Source organism: Cotesia typhae, unplaced genomic scaffold, assembly GCF_013202065.1.
Source record: "Cotesia typhae breed Kobodo isofemale line unplaced genomic scaffold, CoteBio_Ctyphae scaffold_152, whole genome shotgun sequence".
Taxonomy (NCBI): Eukaryota; Metazoa; Arthropoda; class Insecta; order Hymenoptera; family Braconidae; genus Cotesia; species Cotesia typhae.
The window spans coordinates 3,254,624-3,281,096 of NW_027423776.1; the positions used below are offsets into that span (position 1 = coordinate 3,254,624).

Here is a 26,473-nt window from a genome sequence, read left to right on the forward strand (position 1 = left end):
AACTAAAAGAGTGCAAAAAATTATTATAATCATTATTTAATATTATTGATTATAGTGTCTTATTGTTTAGAAACTTAAAAAATCTGAAGAAGTTTATATTTTGAAAAGAAGTTACAAACAAGTATGTTTAGTATGCAAATTAATTTTAAAGGAATTAAATAACGTGGGCCGCTATCGTAAGAGCCGATTGGTTGATATCAAGTCTCGTGAACATGTTTAGCATAGTCATAATCTTCTGTATATTTACGTCAATGTAAGGTCGCCGAGTGATTTCTATAAAACGCGACTCACCAGAGTGATCATCAGTATTTATCAGTATTTGACTTACCAGTGAAAGAGTTGCTTCAATAAATATTATTTTCCCTTTTTACATAATGAATAAAGAACTTAAGGTGATTTATATATTTTTGCAATACGCTTTCAATTTGAATATTCCTTTCCATTTATATTTGATCATTTAAAATCATAGAGAGTCATATTTTAATTGTAAAATCACTATATTTATATAAATATGTAGACAGCAAAGTGACAAAATTAAATTCAGCTGATTACAAGTTTATCAAAATAAATCGAGGTTAAGCAATATGACAGTTATCAATTTTTATTACAGTATCTATCGGGCTTTGGCAATGAATTTTCAAGCGAAGATCCTCGTTGTCCAGGTGCGTTGCCAGTAGGTCAAAATAATCCACAGAAGTGCCCTTACGGTCTTTATGCTGAGCAATTGTCCGGTACCGCATTTACTGGTGAGCTAACTTTTCGTCTGTTCATTTTATTTTATACTTTTCTTCAGTGAAAAATAAACTCCTGTTTAGTATCTTTAAACCTCTATTTAATTCTTCAGCTTCCACCTGATTGACATTCTGCTATAATCTGATTATTCATGTACAAATAAAAGTATTTCGATTAGCTTATGTCGATGATTACAAAGTTAACAGAAAAAAGATGTAAGAAGAATGGTTAACTTAAAAACTACACTGAAAAAAAAATTTTGTTGTCACAAACAAATCAGGAATACGTAGCAAGTTGTTGTGACTGCAAAATGATATTGGTTAATGTAATGAAATTGCAGTTGTTGTGGTAACTAATGTGAATATTTTGTTACTACAACCCGTGCAAAAAAAATTCTAATTTAAATTAATTTAAGATTGAAATTCATATTTTAACACAAAAATGAATTAGTTTTGAGATCAATCTAAATTTGAAGTTGATTTGTAGATAAAAATTAACACGCCTGTAAAACTTTTGATATTGCTTTAGAATTTTAATGAAGACAAGAATATTTTATATATAAAGTTTATCCTAAATATTTTTGTCTTTATTAAAATTCTGAAGCAGGATCAAAAGTTTTACAGGCGTATTAATTTCTATTTACAAATCAATTTCAAATTTAGATTGATCTCAAAACTAATTCATATTAGTGTTAAAATATGGATTTCAATCTTAAATTCATTTTGAATCAAAATTTTTTTTTGCGGGAAATGATGTTACTTGATAAGAAATTGAAAGCCTGTTTGATCCCATGGATCAACTTTAAAAATATTTTGCCCCCCGTTTGTATTCGAAAAGTGAAGTTTTCACAATCAAAAGAGCCCACAGTTTTTTTTTTTACAATTGATCAATTTTCAAGTTGATTGAAGAAAATAAATCTTTTATACCCTGTTGGGACCCATCATGTAATACCTAAACAAACCCATAATTAATTTCTTTTTGATATGAAAAGCTCCTCAGAAATATAACATGCATACTATTTAAAAATAATTAGCCTCGAGTTTTTCTGCATAAAAAAGAAAAGCACCATTATTTTTTGATTAACATTTATTACATTTATCGATAGCAATAAAAGAATGAGTCAGTTTTTTAAGTATATTCGGTAGATAATTTAAGAACCTTTCGTGAGCATGGAAGTAATAAACAAAGTTAACAAAGTCAAAGTTATTTAATGGTGCAATAACTGACTAATATATATGACTTATTAAAATTAAAAAAAATTTACTTTGAATATTTTTAATTTTCGAAATTGGAAAAAAATTTTTTTGTGACGAGATATTTTAAAGGTCGATTTGTAAGATAAACAAGTTATTAAGTTTATTATCAAGTAATATCAGACAATATAAAAAAATTATTTTTTCAGTAAACGGGGAAAAATCTGTTGAGTTATTTAATTTAAAAATAATAATCAGTTATAGAATTTTCTATTAATTTTTTAACTTGACGTTAAAACAACTTGAAGTATCTTATTTTTTTCTATTTAGTTTAAATCATTGCAATGTAATTTTATTTTAACGTTAATAAATTAATTGAATTTTTAATGATACAATACATTAATAAAAAATTAACCAGATTTAAGAGAATAAATTCGAAAAATGGTTGACCGGCAGGCCATCCCTTAAGTTTTCCGTTTTTTTCTAGCTCTTCGAGCTCAAAAATTGATGAGTTATATAAAAAAAAAACAATAATTAATTTTTATAAATAATTATAACTTTTGAACGTCTCGTTCGATTTTTACTAACTTGGCGGCATTAAACGCAGTTTTTCAAGTACAAAAAAGTATTTCATGTCTAGAGTTGATTAGTCAAATATTTTGAAAGTTATTTCGAAAAAACTGAAAAATTTTTCTTTTGGTTTTTATTTTTTGAATATCTTTGAAAAAGCTTGATCGATTGATTTGTAAATCTAATCAGTTAGAAGTTTCAATGAACACTTTCGAACACCGTATCGTTTATCTTGATCGGTTGATTCGTTTTCAAGATATTGTAGAACAAAATTTTATTTACATACATACATACATACACGCACACACGACCGGACGTCCAGTCGGAAATAGTCGCAAAGGCCTTCTAGGACCTCAAAACGTGGAGATCTGATAAAAACTCGCATTCTTAAAATCGGACCGAAATCTATAACTTCCTACTTTTGAAAATTTTTTATTTTATTTTTATTTTCAAAGCGAAAAATTAAAAATCTTGAACTAAGAAGATCATTTTGCAGAAATTAAATATCTTGAATTAAGTAAAAAAGTTTTTGAAAAAATAATATTTTTTCAATTCAAATACATTTTGTTTCAAGAATTTCATGTTCGATTCAAGATAATTATTATTGAAATGATCATGGTTAAAAATTTTTTCTCTTGAACAACCTTCATTTTTTATTGATGTAGCTGTTGTCATTAACAAAGTACTCATGGAAAAATAACAAATGAGAATGGAAAATTTGTTAACATAATAACAAAAATGTAATTTTAATAATGCATCCGCACATCGTTCATGCTAGTTGTCGATAATGATAATTAATAAAAAAAAACTTAGATTACATTACATAATTCATAGTCACTGTTTTGCTGCTGAAAATTGATTACAATTTTATGAAGTGATGGATTGATTAATTGATTTTATTATGCCAAGGCAAGGTATCAAGTAGCAAATATTCAAATACAACATGAATTACAATAAGCTCATCAATCATCTTAATGACTTTTATAACTATATGAAATTTAATGCAGATTTTTTATATCGAGTAATTTTATATTAATTATCATCTGGCGATTTCTTTAGATTTATTTTTTTGTATTGTATCATTATTATAATTGAACATGTTAGCATTTTAATTTTTGTATTTAATATATTTGTTGTTTTTAAATACAGTCGAGTATAGTTGTGAGTCCTATTTTTTTTTTTTTTTTTTTTTTAACCAGACTTGCGTTTTGATGAGAAAGACATTAATAGGACTCATAACGAGACTTGACTGTAAATGTAAAAATAATATTTTGATATACATTTATGTTTATGCTGTAGCACCACGGGATGATAATAAAAGAACATGGTTTTACCGTATAAAGCCATCAGTATGTCATGGGCCTTATGATCGTATCAAAACATCTAAACTTACACATGAGTGGAAAATAGCTGAGCCCAATCCGGTAAATAGATTAATTTTGTTGAATCATTAGTTACAAGCATGTCCAGTATTTAATAATAAATTTTACATCAAGTTCAACAATGAATATTTAGATTTAGATTTGTTTATTTATGCCAAGGCCTGCTCGCCAAATGGTAAATATAAAGATACATAGAAAATACATAGAAAAAACATGATACATAAAAATATAAGTTAAATATAAGATAATTAAAATATAAGTATACAATATCATGGGTAAGTATAACTATTTCTATGAGTTTTTAACCATACTATTAGTATAACTTAATTGGATTAAGGATAATTACATAGATTATATAATAGGGTGTTCCAAAATGTAACTTCGATGATGGACCTCTCAAAATTGGAATTTTAGGTTCCGCTTTTAAGGGGTTAGGGGTAGTCAGAATTTTCAAAAAATCGATTTTTTTTTGCATTTTCTTAAAGTATAATATTTTAAAAATATTGTGTGAAAATTTGAAGTGAATCCGACAAATTCTTTTCGAGTTATTTAACAATGACCAAAGAACACTCGGGTGCTACGTGGCATTCGAGAGCAGGTAGCTAGAAACACTTGCAAGCAACCGACCTTTCGGGTTTCATTGTCATGAATATCTCCCCATTTTAATGTATGTATAATTATATATATTATATATATTATACATACTATATATTATATATATATCATATATTATATATATATTATATATATATATATATATATATATATATATATATATATATATATATATATATATATATATATATATATATATATATAAATCCTTCTACATATATTCACAATTTGTAGGTAGTACAAGAATTGAAAAATAATTTTTGGTTGCCAGTATACCTGTAGTCGTTGCATTGATCAGTCGATAGTTTTGTGATAAATTATTTCTCAAGTGAATTAAATTATTAACCATGGGACGTGATTATAGAAAGGTTTCAAGAGAACTCCGGAGTTCTGAAACAATTAATAAGTCGCGTTCAGTCAAAAGAAAGAATGTTTTTAATCCGAAAACAGCCGAACGTGATGAAAGTATTCAGAGTACATCTTCTAAAAAATTAAAACAAAACACTGAAGATGATGTACCTGAAGACAGCAGTACTGAATTTCGAATAATAAATTTTATTCAGGTATTCACTGCAATTTCTGCTCTTATAAAATGTAAAAAATGTGATGGAAATGTACTGTTTCAAACAGCAAGTACACGTGGGCTGGGATTCAAAATTGTAGTTGCATGTAATAACTGTGGAAATGAATATATTCCTTCCTGTTCTTTCGTTGGGTATTCTTATGAAATAAACAGACGTTTCATTTTTGTAATGAGAATACTAGGAATAGGATACGAAGGATTGTGCAAGTTTTGCGGCCTGATGGACATGCCGTCTTTTTTAGATAAATCTACGCATACAATTTTACTGAAGCAGATTTTGAATTGTAGTAAAACCGTCGCAGAAACCTTCATGACGAAAGCTGTGAATGAAGAAAAGCAAGCAATGCCAACAACTGAAAATGAAGATATAAATCATCTAACTGTATCGGGAGATGGAACCTGGCAAAAACGGGGATATACATCGTCATTTGGAGTTTCTTCTATAATTGGCTATTTTACTGGAAAGATTCTTGACATAAACATTAAAAGTGCATATTGTAAGCTATGTGAGTATTGGAAAAAAAACCAAATACTGTTGAGTTCCAGGAATGGTATCAATCGCATGAAGATGTGTGTTCTGCTAATCATAAAGGGTTTTCTGGGAAAATGGAGGTGGATGCGATGGTCGAAATGTTTTCGTATTCTGAAACTAAATATGGAGTTAAGTAATACTTAATAAGTATACCAACTATATTGGTGATGGTGACTCCAAGACCTATTCAGGAATTATAAAATCAGATCCTTACAAAAATACAACTGTAAATAAAAAGAAATGTATAGGGCATGTCCAAAAGCGGATGGGGAGTCGATTACGTACGCTGAAGAGTAACAAAAAAGGTCTTGGTGGTCGAGGTAAGCTCACAGGAAAAGTAATAGACAAACTAACTGTGTACTATGGTTTAGCAATACGCCGGCATTGTGATTCTATTGAAAATATGAAATCTGCTATAATGGCAACCTTTTATCACTACGGCTCGAGTGATGAAAAACCGAATCATGATATGTGTCCAAAAGGCGAAGAATCTTGGTGCTCTTACCAGCGCGCTGAAGCAAGAGGAGAGCTTGATACCTATTCTCACGATTATTCTCCCTTACCTTCTGATGTTTTAATAGCTATCAAGCCTATATACGAAGATCTTAGTAATGAAAATTTACTTTCAAGATGTGTAGGTGGATTCAATCAGAATAATAATGAAAGCTTTAACTAACTAGTATGGAAAATATGCCCAAAAACGGTAAATACTAGTTATACTATCGTACAAATAGCTGCATACGTTGCTATGTGTATATTTAATGAGGGTATAAATTCATTATTAGTCTTAATGAATACACTAGGACTTAATTGTGGGCCTAATTCTCATCGGTATGCAGAAAGAATGGATGCTGCACTGTCAATGAATAACTTAAACTCAATTAAAAAATTTTTTTCTTTTTTTTTTTTTTTTGCTTTAATTACAGCTACGATGGAACGTCTTTGACTTACCAACACGTCAGGATCCACTAATTGATTTTCTTGAAGGTTTTCATACGATTTGTGGTGCTGGAGACTCCAGTGTTCGTAATGGAATAGCTATTCACGTTTATTTGTGCAATGCTTCTATGAAGAATTCATCTGTTTATAATGCCGATGGAGACTTTTTAATTGGTATTTATTATTTTAAATAGATAGAAATTTTTATAATAATAATAAATAATAATTAACGTGAATGTTTTTTAGTACCTCAATTGGGAAGCCTATTAATAACAACAGAGTTTGGAAAAATAAATTGTGATCCTAATGAAATTTGTGTTATCCAACAAGGAATGAAATTTTCTGTTAGTGTTTTGGGACCATCACGTGGATATATTTTAGAAGTCTTCAATAGCCATTTCCAGTTGCCTAATCTAGGGCCAATCGGTATGTCTTATTAAATATTTAAATTAGTAATAGTAATAATGCTAATATTATTATTAATAATTAAGCTGATTAAAACTTAACGCGAAAAGAGATTATTTCATAGCTTGTCTATTTTATAAAGAAGTTAAACTAAATTTTAATCAATTATTTAGATCAAAATTAGAATTTTTGCCGATTGCATTAAGGAGAGGCGATGTTAGGAATTACTATCTGCGTTTGCCAAGAAGTAATTCTACTATCTATGAAAATTCTTCCCTAATTCATGGCATAAAAATTTGGAATTTATTACCGGCGAATATTACAGAAATTGACACCTTTGAAAATTTTAACCCGTCAGCACTCACGTTATGGGCATTTTGCTCATGCTCGATTTAAAACAATGATAACTTTTTTTTTTTCAAATGGAAAGGGTAGATGAAATTTTTTCTATCTTCGAGTAATTTTATCTATTTTCAAATTATAAAACAAGCTTGTTTTAACTTCTTGCAATCGACGTAGTTACCATTAATCTTATAATTTATCATGTTAGTTATTAATTAATGTCGGTCTTTAAAATTGTATTGCAAACACTGTATCAAATGTATACTTGTAAACAATTAACTTTATGCATTGTTGATGGTCCTGAAGGAGCTTAGAATTCCAGGATCAAATAAAATTTATTATCTATGTATGTATCTATCGATCTATCTATCAAATAATAATAAAAAGTGACAATTTTTTCGCTATAAAAATATTTAATGCATAAATAATATATAATATTAAAGTGAGCAGACATCTAACAGCTTTTCGATTTTATTTAAGAAATACGTTAATACTAAGAAAATACTTTTAAAAAATTGCATCTATCGTTTATTTTTTTTTAATTTAACTATATTTTACTTAAGCTAAAAAAAAAAATTTTTTTTTAAATTCTAGATGTCTGTTAATTTTTGTCTCTTTAATTAATTGAGTAGTACAAAAAAAGAAACACTTTCTTGATTTTTATATGAAAATATGTTAATTTATTATATTCTAACAGTTCTCATTAAAAAATTTGTTTGCTTAAAAAACTGTAGGGAGTAAAAAAAGATCAAAAGAATTTTCAAAATTGATTCAAGAGCAAAAATATTAAGCCAAAAAATTCATTTTGAAGAATTTTATCATCTTGAATTGAGAAGAAAAATTTTTGAATCACGTAAGATTTATTCAGAACGATTTCTCAGTTCAAGAACGTTTCTTGTTGATTCGAGATAGTTTAACTCTTTGAATGGATGTTCTTGATTGAAGATTTTTGCTCTTGAATTAAATTAACTTTTTTACCAGTGATCTTAGTTTGAGGTAAGAGTGATCTCAATTTGAGATAATCCTTCGAATAGAATACAGTGTATGCACATTGAAAAATTTTAATGGAAAAAAAAAGTTTTTTGGGCTTTTTAGTTACCTTAATAAAAAAATTTTTACAGGAGCGAATGGTCTCGCAGCACCAAGAGATTTTTTGACACCTGTTGCATACTATGAAGATTGTGAAGAAGAATTTAAAGTGTTCTGCAAATACCAAGGCGAATTGTTTGTATCAAAACAAAATCATAGTCCATTTGATGTTGTCGCTTGGCACGGAAATTACGTTCCTTATAAATATGATTTGAATAATTTCATGGTCATCAATTCAGTATCTTTCGACCATTGCGTAAGTCATGCAAATTAATTGTCATAAAAGCGAGAAAAAAAAAAACAAAACAATTAACTCCAGAAAATAAATAATGTTGACCTTTAGGATCCGTCAATCTTCACACTTTTAACGTGTCCGTCATTGAAATCAGGAACAGCGATAGCAGATTTTGTCGTTTTTCCGCCGAGATGGTCTGTACAAGAGAATACTTTTCGCCCGCCTTATTACCACAGTGAGTAGTTTTATTTAAATTGGAATTTGCGGCTCTTGGATATACTAAGAAGTTTTATTTAACGCGGAATGTAGTTAACGATCTAATCTTTAAAACTAAAGAGAAAACGTATAATATTTACTAAGTCGCATTTTTAGAGAATGTCAATCATTTTGAAATAAGACTAGACTATTGTTCTGTGTTTCATCATTTCTTTGTAGTGTTTTCCCTTTTCTCCGTTGTCACGCCTATTGGCGAGGAAATCGCACATTTCTTCAGCTACGCACTTTTTTTTTTTGTTTATAAAATAAAAGGCACGAATGTACGCTGTCACAATTGAGTTTGTTTCTTTTTATAGGAAACTGCATGAGCGAGTTCATGGGATTAATTAAAGGACGCTATGAAGCTAAAGAAGACGGTTTCCAGCCTGGAGGTGCTTCTTTGCACACTATAATGACTCCTCATGGGCCTGATGTTAAATGTTTTGAAGGTGCTAATAAAGCGGAATTGAAGCCTGAGAAAATTGCAGAAGGCACCATGGCATTCATGTTTGAAACTTCGTTATGCATGAACTTGACTTCTTGGGCCGCTCAAAGTAATAAACTTGATGCTAATTACTATAAATGTTGGGAAGGTTTGAAAAAAAGTTTTAATGGTAATCTTAAAGCTTGATTACTCAATTCAATTTATAAATTGAATGTTATTTTTGATGTTTTTTATTTTTTAGATGTGTACAATAAAATTTTATTAACATATTTTTTTGTAAGCTTTTAAATAGATGAATAGATTATTTACTACAATTTTAAAAATCTATCGAATAACACAAATATAATTGTAATGTTTCAATAAATACGAAATAAATTCTTTTCAAATATTAAATAAAAACTTTCCAGACTTTTCTTTTGATTGTAAAAAAAAACTACTCGAATAAGCGGACTTCCACTGATAGTCATCTTAACTGAAACTTGCTGTCAATCTACGTTCGCAATTTGAAGCCAACTTAACGTAGAGAATTAGAAAATCAAGAGTTTCAGTTAAATTGACTTTAAATTACTCTGCAATTTTACGTCAAGACTTAATGTACAAGTACTTAATACTTTTAGTAAAGTTAACCGAAAAGTTAATTACAAGCTTGATTGTTAACTTGCATTCAAATTGCGGCCGTAGATTTTCATCAACTTGTATACAACTGTAATTCAGCGAAGAAATAATCGTAAACTTGACGTTAAGTTAACCGCAATTTCTTGTCAAGAAGTCCAGCATTTGGTAATATCACTTCCTTGTTTGATGAATGTTGTTTCGTTAGTTTTGTCTTCTTTGATTTATTAAATATCAAATATATACCCTGACAGCCACCTTACCTATAACTTACTGTCAATCTACGTCCGCAATTTGAAGCAAACTTGACGGAAAAAGTTGGCAAAGCAAGCGATTACTTATTAGTTACCTATAACTTACTCTGCAAATAGACGTCAAAATTTGCTGTACAAGTATCTCCGTCAAATTGTAGTCAAGTTGAAAGGAAATTTAACTACAAGTTTGATTGATGACTTGTATTCAAGTTGCGGCCGTACGCAAGAAGAAAAAAATCTTGAATCAAGCGTAAATTTTCTTAAATCAAGAAAGTCTTAAGGAAGACTGAAAATTTTTTGAACGAAGTTAAATTTTTTTAAGCCAAGAAAATTTTTTCTTGCTCCAAAATAACTTCAGTCTTCCTTATAATTTTTTTGGTTCAAGAAATTTTTTTTTTTTCTGTGTAAATTTCCGTCAATTTGCTTACAACTATTGTTTAACAACTATCAGACAAAATCAGGTAGAATTTACATGATTTTTCATATAAAAATTCTTTGTAAAAATAATAAAATTTTTTTTATTTGTTGATATTTGTTAGTGAAGAATCACCGCTAACTTGATGTATAAGTTAACCGTAACTACTAGAAGTCAACTACTTACTGAGAAAGCGCTGGCTATCAGGGTATATGCCCAGTTAGCACAGGTTGACCATCAACTAAGTTGATGTTCAATGGTTTACGTCAACTTTACGTTAACTTCGCGTCAATCTCTGCATTTGCAACAGTTTCTCATAAATTGACTTTAACTTACGCATCAAGTTAGTGTAAATCTATTGCCGGAATTTTCATTAAGGCTTGCTCAAAGTTAACGCAAAGTTGCAGAAAGTTAACGTTAACTTCACGTCAACAGTTATAAGTATAAGTGTTGCTCTACTGTTAGCGTAAACTTTACGTCAAATTCCGGCCGTAGGTTAACGTGAACTTCGTTTCGCTTGTGCTAACTGGGATAGCTTTAAAGAATTGCAACTGCGTATTTTTTTTTTTTTTTTTTTTAGGGCATTCAATTTTTATGAATGTTATTTGTAATTTTCAAGAATAGGATGTTGAAAAGGGGCGATTACAATTTTGTTTTGCATGAATATCATAAAAATTCGAAAAATCACCTATATGAGTTTTTGCATTGAAGAAGAAAACTTTACAATCAAAGATTGGAATTTCTCATACTGAAAAACAAATTCAAACCAGTTGTAAAAGCATGTTTCATTTATTATTACGCATACAGAATTTAAAAAGATGTAGTACAGTTTTTAAATTCTCATACTGGGATTTTTTAGATTACTTATCAGTTACTTAAAAAAAAAAAAGTGAGAATTAATTTTTCAATTATATACCGCTAAACAATTTATAAATAAAAGCGACAATATAGACGGGTGTTTCAAAAGTTCCCGCTTAATTCTCGGATAAAATATGGCTGACAATGAATTCCCCCTTCGTCTTCTGGGAATGTATCTCTTTGTCCACAGTTCCAGTTACTCAACCTGTCAGCTGTGGTAGTGTGTCACCAGTACAAAATAATCATTTTATTGTCACTGAGTAAACAAAATCAATATCTATAATAAATAAACAATGTGAATTAACAACAGAAACATTAGTACATTACTTTAATCGTAAATATGTAAGACTGAATCGAACCTAATTAAATAATAATGATGAAAAAAATACTTTTCACATGAAACGACTTGCTACCAATTATTTTATACCATAAACTAAGTAAAATGTGCACAACTAAAAAACTTACTCTAGTGATTTTTATATATTGTTTTATTGCGACTGTATTTGCATCAAAAGAGTGCTACTCTGAATTTTGTCATAAAACAGTAAGCAATTATAATTAATTTTTCCACTCCATTTCTTTGAAAAATATGACATTAAAGTTGACTGTCACTTGACAATTTTTTAACTTTTTTAACGAATAAATTTACTCCAAAAAATTATTTTAAAAAAATTGCATTTGTAGTTTTTTAAAATTTCTAGATGTCAATTTTTTTATGAATTTTTTTGCCATAATTTATTTGTTAAAAAAATTCTTAAAATTATCAACTATTAGCTAAGTTAATTTTCATGAAAAAAATTTGATTTTAATAAATAAAGTTGTCCGAATTATGTTTATAATTTTTGATTAACTATATGAAGGAAATGTCATAGCTATGGCCTTCGTCATAATTATTATCTAGATCATAATTAAAATTGTTATTTAATTTTTAATAAAAATTTTAATATCAAAAACTTTTTGAAAAACGTATAACACTAAAGTTAGTCGACGGTTTTAATTTTAGATTTTTTTAATAATTAAATTAGAACAAAAAAATATTTAAAAAAAAATGCACTTACAGTTTTTAAAGTTTTTTACAAGTAAAAATTTTTTTTTAATCATTTTTTCAATAAAAAAAATTCTAAAAATTTTCAGATGTCGGCTAACTTAATTTTTATGAAAAACGGACTTATTTTAAATCACTTGTTTTTTTTCTTTTTATTATAAATTCTATGTATTCATAGAAAATATAATTTTCATAAGACTAAAATCATATTTTATCTTATTCTTATTTAATTGCTTAAATTGTTTAAAAATAAATCAGTAAAAAAATATTTTAAAAAAAATTGCACTCGTCATTTTTCTTTACATTCCCACACCTGGAGTTTTTATAAAATTTCTAAAATAATGTATCTTTTAAAAATAGCATCAAAATTATCAAATGTCTGTTTATTTTATTTCTTATCATTTTTAAAAAATTAATATCCGTAAATCATTGTAATTTTTTCCTTCTTCTATTACACGAAGAAAAAAGTAATTGCCAAGAACGAAAATAAATAAACAAATTTGAATTTTGTTAACTATTAATTTAAGAATGAGTAAATGTTGCTGTGATGATAAAACTTTTTTAAATTATGAATAAACAAATAATTAAAAAAAAAAATTACATACTAAATTGAAAATTTTTACTTTTAATCTATTATTTTAAAAATTCGAACTTTAGTAAATTATTTAAACTGATGAAACGTTATTTGTAATATCTTTGCGATGAAAAAGTTTGAAACTAGTTTTCCCTAATGTGAATAAAAATATTTTTGAAAAACTTGTTTATACTTTTAAAAAACGCTTTGAACTTTATTGAGTGTTTGAATTTAATCATTTTAAATAGTGAGGAATTGTTAAATTAAAAAAAAAAAGCTCTAATGAAGTTTCTATTTACCGGGTTGGTTATAAAGATTCGAATTAATCGGTTTTATTAATTTTCTTATTTTTTAAAAATATACTGTTTTTTTTATTTATGAAAAAAGTTGGAATGCTCGGAAATTGTTAATGATAGAAGTTATTATAAATTATAACTAATATCTTGAAAAAACAAAAATAACTATTTATCTCACTTTAAATCTATAAAAAAAGCATCAATACCACTATTAGGTAGGGGTAATCGGAAAAAATAGACCCGGAAAAATTTTAAAGTTTTGAAAAATTTATATTATTTCATTAAAATTATTATAAAATATCACACCCACAATTTTCCTGAAAAACAAGCACCCCAGAATGATTGCTCCATTTGTTGTTACAAAAAAATTTTTCCAGGTCTATTTTTTCTGGAATTCATTCCCTATCTAGAATATGTATATTTAAAAGTATCTATAAAATGTATAAGATTAAGGGGTATTCTAATCTAGAAGCATGAATTTCAGGTCATTTTTTGAAGTGCCGTAAAAAAAAGGCAATCAATATTTTCACCATCCATTTCTTCATAAGTTATTGATTAACATTACAAGAATACAAAAAAAATAAAAAAAAAAGTTGAAAATTCAAAAATTTAGCAGCTGATGAACTGGGGGACGGTCTCAAAAAATTGGCACGTAACCATGCCCACGATTCCAACCCTCCTAGCGATCTGAAATAAAAAAATAAAAAGATTATCAATCTAGAGTAATTTCGCTATGGCTTGAACTACGGCCATCCCCAAATTTCAATTTTTAGTATTTTTAAAAAATTCAAAAAAGTAAAAAAAGTAGTACAAAAAAATTTTTTTCAGGCAGTCACTATTTTGTAAAAAATTTTTTTCAACTTTTCCCTAGTTCATACCATAGCAACATTACTCTTGATTAATAATCTTTTTATTTTTTTATTTCAGTTCGCTAGGAGGGTTGGAATCATGGGCATGGTTCCGTGGGAATTTTTGAGACCCCTACTTCATCAGCTGCTAATTTTTAAAATTTTCAACTTTTTTCACTTTTTTATTTTTTTCTGTATTCTTGTAAAGTTAATAAATAACTTATGAATAAATGGATGGTGAAAATATTGATTGCCTTTTTTTTATGGCACTTCAAAAAATTACCTGAAATTCATGCTTCTAGAATAGAATACTCCCTTAAGATGAAAATCATATTGACTTAGAATTGTTTGGAATTTAGTTGAATACTAATTTTTTTATGAATTTCAGACAGCAACTTTTTCATCTGAAAAATCGAGATGTCTCATTACACCAATTAAGAAAGATATCGATTGTATGAATTTTAAATTTCATCATTCAGGACCAGTATCACGAGTAAAAATACCATTTGCTGATATTAAATTATCTGCATACGTCGCAGCTTTCCCTGAACTTCACACTAAAGTCACGGCATTTAATCTTACTGTCAATAATGCAGCGTTCAACCGTGAGTATTTATACAAAAAATAACCAGAGTTAAATTAAGATTTGTTCTTAAAAACTAAGTTTTATAAATATAATTTGTAGGAATGACTACTAGATATCAAGAATTGGGAGCACAAAAATCATACTGCAGACATATCCAACTAGGTGATCTTACGGAAACAAATGAACTACCTAATTTGTTCATATCCTGTCCATTCTCAAATTCTTCGTTTGAAGGTGTTCCTTATAGACTAGAATACCTCATTACTGGAGATAATTATGAGTATAGTAAAAGTTGGTATTTCAAGTTCCTGATCACCTATCTATTGGTATGTTAAGCTTGCCGTTTTTATTTATGCTAGTTATTATGATATATAATAATAATTTAATTGCTTACAATTACAATAATTAACTTAATCAATAATTTATTGTCTTTGTTTTCAGATAAAAGTATCGAAAATGTCCAGAACTATGTTCCATTTTTTTACATCGAAGTTTCAGATGCTAAACTCTCTCTCCACATACAATCCGTGCCAGAAAAATATAATGTTACACGTTACAGAATTTGGATGATTAATAATGACACTAAATTAATAAAATCATTTGACTTGCCAGCGAATGGTAGGAAACATTTGAAATATGAGTTTCTTGTTACCGAAGGTGTTCATTATTTCAAAGTCGCTGCAATGCATCCCGATTGTGGTGACTACGGATGTGTTAATAGCACATCTCCAGTTATTAGCACAAGTAATTTATTTATTTATTTGTTTAATAGAAAGTATTATTGAATAATTACTGAAATATAAAATTATTTTTACAGAACAACCCACGAGACGTTTATTAATTATGATTGTCAGTGTTGTGTGGATTCCACCTGTGATATTATACGCTATTTATTACTTTTATAAATTATACCAAAAAAGAGGTATTTATTGTAATGAGTATGATTTTTTAATTAATAGTTTTCATTTATTTTCAATATTGAAAATTTAATATAAAAATTTATTGATTTTAATGGACTGTAGTTATTTCAATCAAATGTCAACAGAATTTATAATTTTTCATCTGAATGATTAATATAATTATTTTCAAAGCGGTGATCGCGGTTGATGATTAATTAATATTGTTTGTTTGCAGAGATTTTCAAAAGAATTAATAGGAAACCTAATTGTTTATTAGTATATTCACCAACGCATTTGGCGCATATCAGTGTGATTTCTGACTTAGCAAAGTACTTAAAAAGTTGTAACATTAATGCAATGATGGATGTACTTGACATTCCCGAAACTGATTCGAAGGTACGTGAAAAATTAGTTAAACTATAATTTGTTAAAAGTATAAATTTTCTTATTTTATGTAAATACTAGCTTTTACTCGCGGCTTCGCTCGCGTTGAAGCCTTTAGATAAATATCAAAGATCATTACATTCCAATAGAATTGAATTAATGTGATTCTAATTTTTTGACAAACAATTTTTTTATTTTTTGTAAAAAATAATTTTTTTTTTTTTTAATAAAAAGTATCCTATGTTACTTCTAATACCTTCAAGAATATTGCGTTATAGATGTTATAAGGACGTATAAAAATTATACGCCCTTATGGCACCCAGGAACCACAAAGGCGTATAATAAAAATTCTGTTTTTTTTTCCAAGTCCAATAAAATTTTTAGTTTGAAGAAAAATTTCTTTTTACTTTTCTACATGTTTCATAGAAAAATACGTTAATTCCCAAAAAAAAAATTTTTTATACGCCCTTATGGCTCCCGGGACTCACCTCAGATGTCATAAGAGCGTATAAAAAAATTTTTTTGGGAACCGACGTATTTTTATATAAAACGTGTAGAAATGTAAAAAAATTTTTCTTCAAACTAAAAATTTTTTTGGACTTGGAGAAAAAAAAACAGAATTTTTATTATACGCCCTTGTGATTCCTGGGTGCCATAAGGGCGTATAAAATTTTTTTTAGTATTTTTCCACATTTCGGACAAAACTACGTCGTTTCCCGAAAAAAATTTTTTATACGCCTTTATCGCTTTTCACCGGGACCTTTTGCTGGTATACGCCCTCATGGCATCTGGAACGCGATATGTGTATGTACAAAGTTTCATAATGATCAATTAAGTAGTTTTCGCGTGAAAAAATAACAAACAAGCTTACATTTACATTTATAATATTAGTAGGGATGTAAAAATGCATTTTATTTGAATACGGCAAGTAAATTTACGCCGAAATAATAAATATTCGGTTAGATGGAATATAATCAGTAATTCAAATATATTTTACCTAAATAACTGTTTTAGTTGAGTACTTTAAAAAATAACAACTGATCGATTGATATTTAATGGTTTATTCCTATTTAGGATCCAGGTCTTTGGTGCAATGCAGCATTTCAAAAAGCCGACGTAATTGCTGTGGTAACATCCCCTCCACTTAAAGACACAAATATACCGATAATTTATCGTAATATCGACAGTCATGCATTGAAATTGATTAAAGAAAATTATTCATGGAATAACAAAAGATATATGACGATAGAATTTCCATATTGTAAATCGAGTGATATACCAGAAGAAGCGGCTGTGTTTAAGAAGTTTATTATTCCAGAGAATTTAGAAAAGTTGATACATTGCATACATAACACTGATTACATACAATTTTACGATATTTCGAATAAAAATCTGTTAGAGAGTATTGAAGTTGCGACGACTGATATCAATAAGGAAATTTTGAATAGTTCTCAAAGTAGGGCAGACAATAGTAATACATTAAATAAAATACATTGAAATGCAAAATTTATTATTTATTAGACTGAAATAACACTTTTTTTATTGCTTGTAGATAAAATTTCACCATCAAACATAATCTCAAAAATAAAAAACGTTCACGCCGAGGAAAATCACTGCCAACCTGAAGAATCATCTCATGTTATAGCAGATACTAAAGATTCGAAATGTTTTAATACTAAAATTAGTGAGTTGAACTTACTAGGTGAAGATTTAAAATCTGAGATAGATACTTGTGAATATACATTTCCAGATACTGACAATGAGTTCCGTGTTGATCGATTAGATTTATAAGAAAAACATTGTTTTAATATATTTATGTGTTAAGATTTTTTTGTATCTTTTGTTATTTAAAAATAAATATCATTAAATGATTACTGCTTTAAATGTAAAATTATTTCAAAATAATGTTGTATTAAAAAAATATTGGAGATTTCAAAAGTTACTCAATGAAGTAAAATGTCATTACAAAATCTCGGATTTCTTGCTGAAAATTTTAGTAAAGCTCTTTCAACCACACTAAATGCCGTCAAGCGTTCTAAAATCGGATGATTTGTCCGAAAGTTACATCAGCTTAAATATTTTTAAAAGTCTTACTGAATAAAAACTAGATTTTGGAGCTCGAAGAGCTCAAAACGTACAACAATTCTATCTTGGAGCTGGAAGATCTCAAAATATCTGTCATAAACGTCGTAACAGGTGAAATTTATAGAGCACTTGCATTTGAAATTAGCGGAAAGTTGCAGGGCCTGTAGGCTTAACCTAATATCAAATTATCTAATAATGCCCAGTCATTACGCATGATAACCCCTCAATCTTTCTTCATGTCACAAAATCTGTCATGCATAAACTAAAATTATATTAAACGCATAATAAATTTATGAGACAATCCATTAAAAGAACCAACTAAACTTAGTAGTATGCATATTTATATTGAATTATCAAAACAAATTTCGTAGACATACCTTAATTAATAAGTTATTTTTATAATTTATCCTTTCATCTGGGCTGATAGTATTAATGCTTTCAAATAAATTAATATTGTTTCGTTAAAGAGACGCGCAGAAGGATAACAAATTTGTAAACAACTGGTTAGTATTTTTTGGGAAGCATGTCTGATCACTCGGTTTTATAGAATAAATGTATATCTAATTAATTATACAAAAAATAGTTTTCAACGATGCAAAGACGATTAATAAAATTTTGCATTTTGCTGAGCGTTTTTAGTGATTCATTGCAAGCGGTAGATAAACTTGAGCACCAGATTCAATTGATGAGAGTGGAAAGAAATCCTGTTGAGGATGCTGTTGTAAGTATGCTTTTAGATTTTAGGAGATTTATAAAAAAATTTACTTTTAAAATATTACAATTTCTATACATCAGACTTGAATAGGTTTGAACAGTTGAATTAAAAAAATAACAGTAATCATTCACGCTTGTAAAAAAAAATTGATTGGTTTAAACATTATTTGATTTTACATAAATCCTTGAAAAGATAAAAAAATCATTTGATTAAGATTTTATGATAATTTGTTATATTTCTATTAGTCCAAACAGTGAAAATGTGTTAGTTTTTGACTCATTATAAAAATTTTCAAAAAAATGTTGACTCAGTCCAAAAGCTTTTGAAGCTAGTTCCTCCAGGAACTCAAAGTAATTAAAAATAAAGATTAAAATTTTTTTTAATTCTTATCATTTTATATCAGAACTAAAATCTCTCGATCAATTATTTTGATCAATTAATAAAATGTAATGAAATTTTCAGGCTCATATTCTCCAATCATGTTTCCCACATTTCAAAAATATTTTGAACTTGGCTAATCTGACTGAATTAAGAAGCAAGTACATTTTCGAATCTCTACGAAACTTTCAGCTGCCGGTAGTTTCTGTAGATGTACATCAACCCAAAAAAGTACAATTAAAGGAAGATGTTGATGCTATTATTACAACATCTAAAAAATTCAAAGAACAACAGTTTACTAAGCTTGATATTTATGAAAAGTTTCATCTTTTTACCAAGGGCCTATTGTTTATCATAAATGATGGGACGCATGACTGCAAGTGGTCTTTGAATCATTTTACTGAAGCTCAGTACAGACAGTACGCGAAAACATATTTTTTTGCATCGAGCACAAAACAAATATCTTGATACTTACACAAACTCCCGGAGTTACGTGGGCTCCACCGATTTGGAATAGATCAAAGTTTGGGAAACAAATTTCAAAGCATAAAAAAAATGGAAGGAATGAAGAAATTGAGCTGTTTATTTATCAGCGATACTATTCAAAAGGTATACTCTTGATCTTAAAAATATTTGTTAATTGTTAACTTTATTTGATTAAATTCCTTTATTTGATAGACATAGTTGTCATTAATTATTTCATACATTGGTAAGTTTCAGTGATGGCCTGTCAAGTCAACTTCTTTCCAAATTTTTGTTCTTTAATTATTTTATTTTTGATGAACTAAGAAAAATAATGTCTTGTCGTTCGAAGGAAATGTTATAATTCTCATTGGTTAAAATATTGTGGTCTTTACTTTCAAATAATTACTAAAAATGTATAATTCTGCTTACATATTACTCTTTTTTATATTTTGAATAGGGTATGCCAAAATGTAACTTTCGTGAGGAACCTTTTAAAATTGGAATTTTGAGTTCCGCTTTGAACAAGGGCTGTGATTGGGTGTTTCCTGTGATATTTCGGGGTGAGAGGATTTATTTGATTTTCATAGAATTTTTAACAGAAGATTCAATTGGACACTTCCGACCAAATTTTGAATTTTCAGCAGAAATGCCCAAACTAAGTTTCTGTTAAAAATTCTATGAAAATCAAATTTATCGTCTCACCACAAAATATCTCAGGAAACACCCAAACACAGCCCCTGTTCAAAGCGGAACTCAAAATTCCAATTTTAAAAGGTTCTTCACGGAAGTTACTTTTTGGCATACCCTAATTTTGAATAAATATAAAATGAACTGATTGTTTTTTCAGATAATATTTGTCATGACTTCACTTATGACGTCAGTAAGAATCTTAAAAACTATCAATTGAGAATGGTCTCATTGGGCAAAAAGTACAACATACCTTTTTTTGACGTAAAACTCTCAAACACCCTAAAAAAAGTCTTCGGCGTAACTCCTTCATTGGAAATACTATCGAGCTCAGAAATTCATAAGCTTATGCGGAAAAATAGGTTTGACATTTTGTTGGAAAGTCATATTGTTACTCCAAGTACTCGATCAGAAGAAATATTTTCCATTGCGTTTCCCATAAGGTATTATTCAGTTGTCATAGTAACAAACAACCGTGGACTTATGACCCCGTTGGAAAAAATTTATAACTACTACGGCTACTTGATAGTCATTTCGACAGCAGTGATTCTGGGAATCACATTCGTTATCATCTACTTTTACACTCGTAACCTTACGTTTGCTGTCTTCGAGATTCTCCGATTGCTGATTAACAACGAGATATACACGCCGATGAAGACAACATCACTACGCATATTCTTCACCACAATTTTTTGTATTTTCTGATACTTCACGGGACGTTCAGCGGACGACTGGCTAAATTCTTAACGCGGAACGAGTTCCGAAAAAATGTTGAAACTCTAGAGAACCTAAAAGACCCCCGTTATAGTCAAATTTATACTTATCAACATGCTAGACATTATATCAAAGATCCAGAGCTTTTGAAGAAGACTAATTTCCATCACTTAAATTGTAAAGAGAAAATTCAGAATAACGCGTCCGTTGCTTGTATCAATGACTTAGTCAAACTGTTGCCTGTCATCGGTGAACTCGATCTGCATCAACCAAAAAAAGTTGTTCACACAGGATACTACGCGCAGTTGGTACGGAAAAATTCACCGTTTAAGAACAAAATCAACGATCTGATGATTATACTGATGCACTCGGGACTCGCGCAAAAGTGGACTAATGATAAGATCGCGGATGAAATGCGGGGGATAAAAATAAAGAAAGCTAGAGCATTGATATACTATCGTCCGATAGATTTTGACGATCTGTACTTCTCTTTTGTGTTGCTGGGACTCGGATTACTTTGCTCTGCTACTTCCTTCGTTATTGAGCTATTTCTTAAAAAATTTCTTGTCAGAGAAAAACAAAAGAGAGCTAGAGGCAGGTGGAATGTTCCGAAAGTTTTGGTCAAACTGAATCAGAAAAATAGTTCCGATGATTTTCAAATTGGGACAGGAGGACCACGCTATTGTCGGAGATGGAGAAATATTTTTAGACGTATTTTGAGAAGCTTCACTAGGTATCTGTTGAGACATTGGTGAATTAGTAGTTCACTAATCGTATAAAAAAAGTTGTAATATTATTGAATATATTAATGAATTATATACCAAAAAAATGTGTACACATGTGTCCAATCATTTTCTATTTTAAACAAATTAATTACACAAAAACTGACGAATTAATATTCGTTCTTACCAATGACTTCTTTACTGATAAACGCAATGGTTATAAGCGACTGCAATAAAATTATATCAACAAATTCGGTAGAATTTGGCGCTAAGTTCCGTTCAAAACGGAGCGCCAGACTACCGAATGTTATTACTGTAAGCAGAACGGCTTTTCGGGGTTACAAAATTTTATTTTAATTCTGAGGTACTTTTTTAACTTAATTTGTTATCATCAAGATGAATTAATCACTTATTTTACCGTTTTAATCAATTATTTATACTTGCAACAATTTATTCACTTAAAATTATTAAATTTTATCAGCACATACTATAGCTCGCTCAGATTTTTCAATTCTGACTTTTTTTTACTGGAGAAATATATCCGCCCTAGACTAGATAAAATAAAAATGTGTAGTAATCTTTTTAAAGATACGAAACTACAGTTAAAAAAGTAATTCATAGCTTACATTTACGACCGCCAGGGTGCGCTGGAACAGCCAATGCGAGATTTAAGATAGCACCCCAGAAGTTTTTTTAATTTTGAACTTTTTTTTTTATCACATCGTTAGTTCATCGTTTGTTCTTCATCGCTTACTATCAACATTTGTTTGATTTGTTAGTTCTCTATTTATTTATTTAAAAAAATTTCTTATTAATATATCTTTAAGTTAGCCTCCCTATTGGATTTTTAATATTTTTTAGCAATACGGCTCATTAAACCTCTCTTCTCGATTGTTTATGTATATATAACAATCGTTTCTACTTCACATTGTTTATTTGTTGTTTAATCAACATTTTTAATTAGCTGAATATTTGTATTCTAAATATTTGCAGTGCGCATGCGTCAACTTTACGTTTATCCACAGATTCGGTATAATCTGGCGCCAAGTTCCGTTCAAAAATTCCGTTGTAAACGGAGCGCCAGACTACCGACTGTGTTTACTGTAAGCAGAATGGTATTTCGAGGTTGCAAAATTTTATTTAATTATATGGTACTCCTTTTTCCAAAATGATATATCATAAAAGTAAGTCATACTCTATTTTACTGATATTAATTAATTATAATCAATTATAACATTTAATTCACTTAAAATTATTAAATTTCATCAGCACAAACTACAGTAAGCCCAGAAATTTCGATCCTGACTTTTTTTTCATGGAGAAAAGTCACCGCCACAGACTAGATAAAATAAAAATGTGTAGTAATCTTACTATAGATACGCAACTACACTGAAAAAAGTTAATTCACAGCTTGCATCTACAACCACCAGAGTGCACTGGAATTATTTCTACATAAACTGTAGATTCAACGGGATAGCTCACTGAAGTTAGAACCCCAAAATTTTTTTCTTTTAATTTTTGATTTTTTTCTATCACGTTTTCAGCTTTTCGTTTGTTCTTTATTATTCACTCTTAACATTTGATCGTTCTCCATTTATTTTAAAAAGAATTTATTAATAATGTACCTTTAAGTTAGCCCCCTGTCGCATTTTTTTAATATTTTGGTAGCAATTTGAGTCATCAAGCCTCTATTTTTGATTGTTCATGTATATTTAACATTTGTTCCTACTTCACATTTTTTATTTGTTGTTTAATTAACATTTTTAATTAGCTGTATGTATGCATTCTAAATATTTGCACTGCGCATGCGTCAACTTTACGTATATAGACTTTTAGCGCGGTCTTTTGAAAATTATAGTGACAAGCACATCTCATGTATAAAAATTAAAAAATTTACGGGTGTAATTTTTTAGGAATTACCATTTAATTAATTCAAATAATTAAAAAAATTGTTAGACGTCAGCCAATATCAATGTCATTAAGTAAATAAATATTCATTTCATTCTAAATTTTTAAAAATATCGAGAGAATTGTTAATCAATGCATGTACATTTTTTTTTATTTTCATCAATACTACGAACTATTAAAAAAAAAAAAAAAAAAAAAAATCCATAACAATTAACAAAAATTTCAATACTTTATTAAAATAAAACTTATTATAAAATTATTAAAAACTACACGTTGCCCTTTTGTCCTGTGACCTCTATAATTAAAATTACAAGAAAAATACACTTACTCTAATCACTGTGCTGGTCAATATAATTTTCAAAAGTCCGCGCTGAAAGTCTAAACGTAAAGTTGACGCATGCGCAGTGCAAATATTTAGAATACAAATATTCAGCTTATTAAAAATGTTAATTAAACTAGAAATAAACAATTTGAAGTTGGAACAAAGGTTTTTTGTACATGAACAATCATAATCAGAGGTTAATCCCATTGAATAGTGTACCATTCTATGATTTTGTGGTCGTTGCCGATAGGTTGCATTGTTATCCAATCAAGTGGATTTAGGTGAAAAGTCTTACAATTATGAGCATGGTGTATTGTGTCATTTACTTACAACAATGTCATAATAACAATAACACTAATAATAAAAATTATGAGAATGAAATTAATTATATCGGTAATACCAAATTGAGGTTAAAAATATCATTATCATTATTATTACTGAATGAATTATTGTTATTATTAAATTAATGTGTATTAGAGTATTAAGTCCAAATCAACAACTTTTTTAATTCAAAAAAATGTTAAAATTTTTACTGTATATAAATAAAAATGTAAAATCCCTATTAATAAGATAGTTAATCGCTTTTAACCGCGGAGTTTACGCGGATCAGTCACGTTAAGTCTTTTAATGCTACTAGCTATTATGAGAGAAACAGAATTTCAATTTTTTTATTAGGATTTGATTATCAAAATTAATGAATAAACAACCTATCATATTAGAATAGCTTTGCCTGCATTAATTTATTCATTTATGAATTTTCAATTTTGCGCGGGAAAAATTTAATTTTGAAATTAAGAATGTTAAAATACTTTATAAATACAAAATTTCTAGAACAAACTATCAAACAACTTCATATGTGGATGGTTTTCAAACCTATTCTTTCTATTGAATTTCATTTATTAACTAGACTAAATACACAACAGGCTAAAGATTGTTTGAGTTTTACTTTCTTCCTTCAGGCCAGCAGTTCAAGATTTAGGCAATTCTCATTGGATAGTGTACACATTCTACGACTTTATAGTCGTTGCCTGTAGGTGGCATTGTTATTCAATCGAGCGAATTTCAAATAATTGTAATTTTTAGGCCATAGGTATTACAATTATGCGTATGATGCATTGTCCCCTTTATTAACAATAATGTCATTGTAACAATAACAATAATAATCATTATAAAAATGAAATTTATTATATCGGTAATGATAAATTGATGTTAAAAGTATCATTATCATTGTTTATCTTTACCAAAATAATTAATGTTATTGTTAAATTAATGTGTAGTAGAGCATTAAATCTAGATTAACAACTTTTTTAATTCAAAAAAATGTTAAACTTTAACTATATATACATAAAAAATTTTAAATCCCCATTGATAAGCTAGTTAATTGATTGAAACCGAAGAGTTTACACGGGTCAGTCACGTTAAGTTTTTTAATGCTACTAGCTACTATGAGAGAAACAGAATTTTAATTTTTTTGTTAGGATTTCATTTTCAAAATTAACGAACAAATAACCTTTTATATGATAATAGCTTTACCTGCATTAATTAATTTATTTACATATTTCTAATTTTACGCGAGAAAAGTTCAATTTTAAAATTAAGAGGCGAGCAAAAAATTACACTTTACAAAAAGATATGAAATCCGAACAAAAACAGTTTCACTGTAAAAAATTGCGCCAAGTCCACGTTCATAAAACTCATCTCAATAACATCTGCACTTTGCAAAAAAAATAAGACTCGTTACAATAATTTTCATTCTATACAAAAAAAAGTTAAATACAAAAAAATACCAAGAAACCGTCATAATGTTGAAAAAATTGAAAAAAATTTGTTGAAAATTTAAAAATTAAGAAAAAATTTTTTTATCGTACTTGGCGCGCGTCATTGAGTACCCCAAATTTTTTCGAACGAATTTCAACCCGAGAAAAAACGATTTCGTATGAATTTATGTAATGTAAATATGTATAATTATATAATATAATATAATATAATATAATATATATATATATATATATATATATATATATATATATATATATATATATATATATATATATATATATATATATATATTATATCTTATCAGCTCTAATTATATAATATATGATTTCATACATTGTTATGTTTATAGATTCACATCAGTGAAGTATACTCAACGAATTAAAAACACTGCTTACTGGATTAATATCAGTTTCAGTGAAAAAATCCGTTTCGAAAATTTTTTTCAGATTTTTCGTGAAAATATCTGTCAATATGGTAGTCTGGTGAAGATACCTGAAAAAATTTGGGGTACTCAATGACGCGCGCCAAGTACGATAAAAAAATTTTTTCTTAATTTTTAAATTTTCAACAAATTTTTTTCAATTTTTTCAACATTATGACGGTTTCTTGG

At 28.3% G+C, this 26,473-nt stretch overlaps 3 protein-coding genes across 3 annotated transcripts; all 3 read left to right on the plus strand.

The window, feature by feature from the left end:
* Nucleotides 1–235: 235 nt before the first annotated feature.
* Hgo (homogentisate 1,2-dioxygenase) lies at nucleotides 236–9,716 on the plus strand. The gene is made up of 8 exons (XM_074256665.1): nucleotides 236–392; nucleotides 611–746; nucleotides 3,795–3,919; nucleotides 6,534–6,720; nucleotides 6,793–6,972; nucleotides 8,415–8,638; nucleotides 8,726–8,852; nucleotides 9,190–9,716. Exons 1-8 carry the CDS (start codon nucleotides 375–377, stop codon nucleotides 9,501–9,503), a joined length of 1,311 nt encoding a protein of 436 aa, XP_074112766.1. The 5' UTR covers nucleotides 236–374; the 3' UTR covers nucleotides 9,504–9,716.
* Nucleotides 9,717–11,377: 1,661 nt separating this feature from the next.
* LOC141535686 (uncharacterized) lies at nucleotides 11,378–17,959 on the plus strand. The gene is given in 9 exon segments (XM_074255761.1): nucleotides 11,378–12,000; nucleotides 14,608–14,824; nucleotides 14,905–15,090; nucleotides 15,093–15,131; nucleotides 15,247–15,549; nucleotides 15,623–15,727; nucleotides 15,940–16,100; nucleotides 17,163–17,559; nucleotides 17,641–17,959. Coding segments are annotated over 9 exon segments (1,749 nt in total). The 5' UTR covers nucleotides 11,378–11,898; the 3' UTR covers nucleotides 17,880–17,959.
* An 890-nt stretch (nucleotides 17,960–18,849) lies between these two features.
* LOC141536003 (uncharacterized) lies at nucleotides 18,850–22,295 on the plus strand. Its single transcript, XM_074256199.1, is given in 4 exon segments — nucleotides 18,850–18,894; nucleotides 19,351–19,875; nucleotides 20,579–21,103; nucleotides 21,106–22,295. Coding segments are annotated over 2 exon segments (1,245 nt in total). The 5' UTR covers nucleotides 18,850–18,894; nucleotides 19,351–19,875; nucleotides 20,579–20,640; the 3' UTR covers nucleotides 21,888–22,295.
* The last annotated feature ends 4,178 nt before the right edge of the window (nucleotides 22,296–26,473 follow it).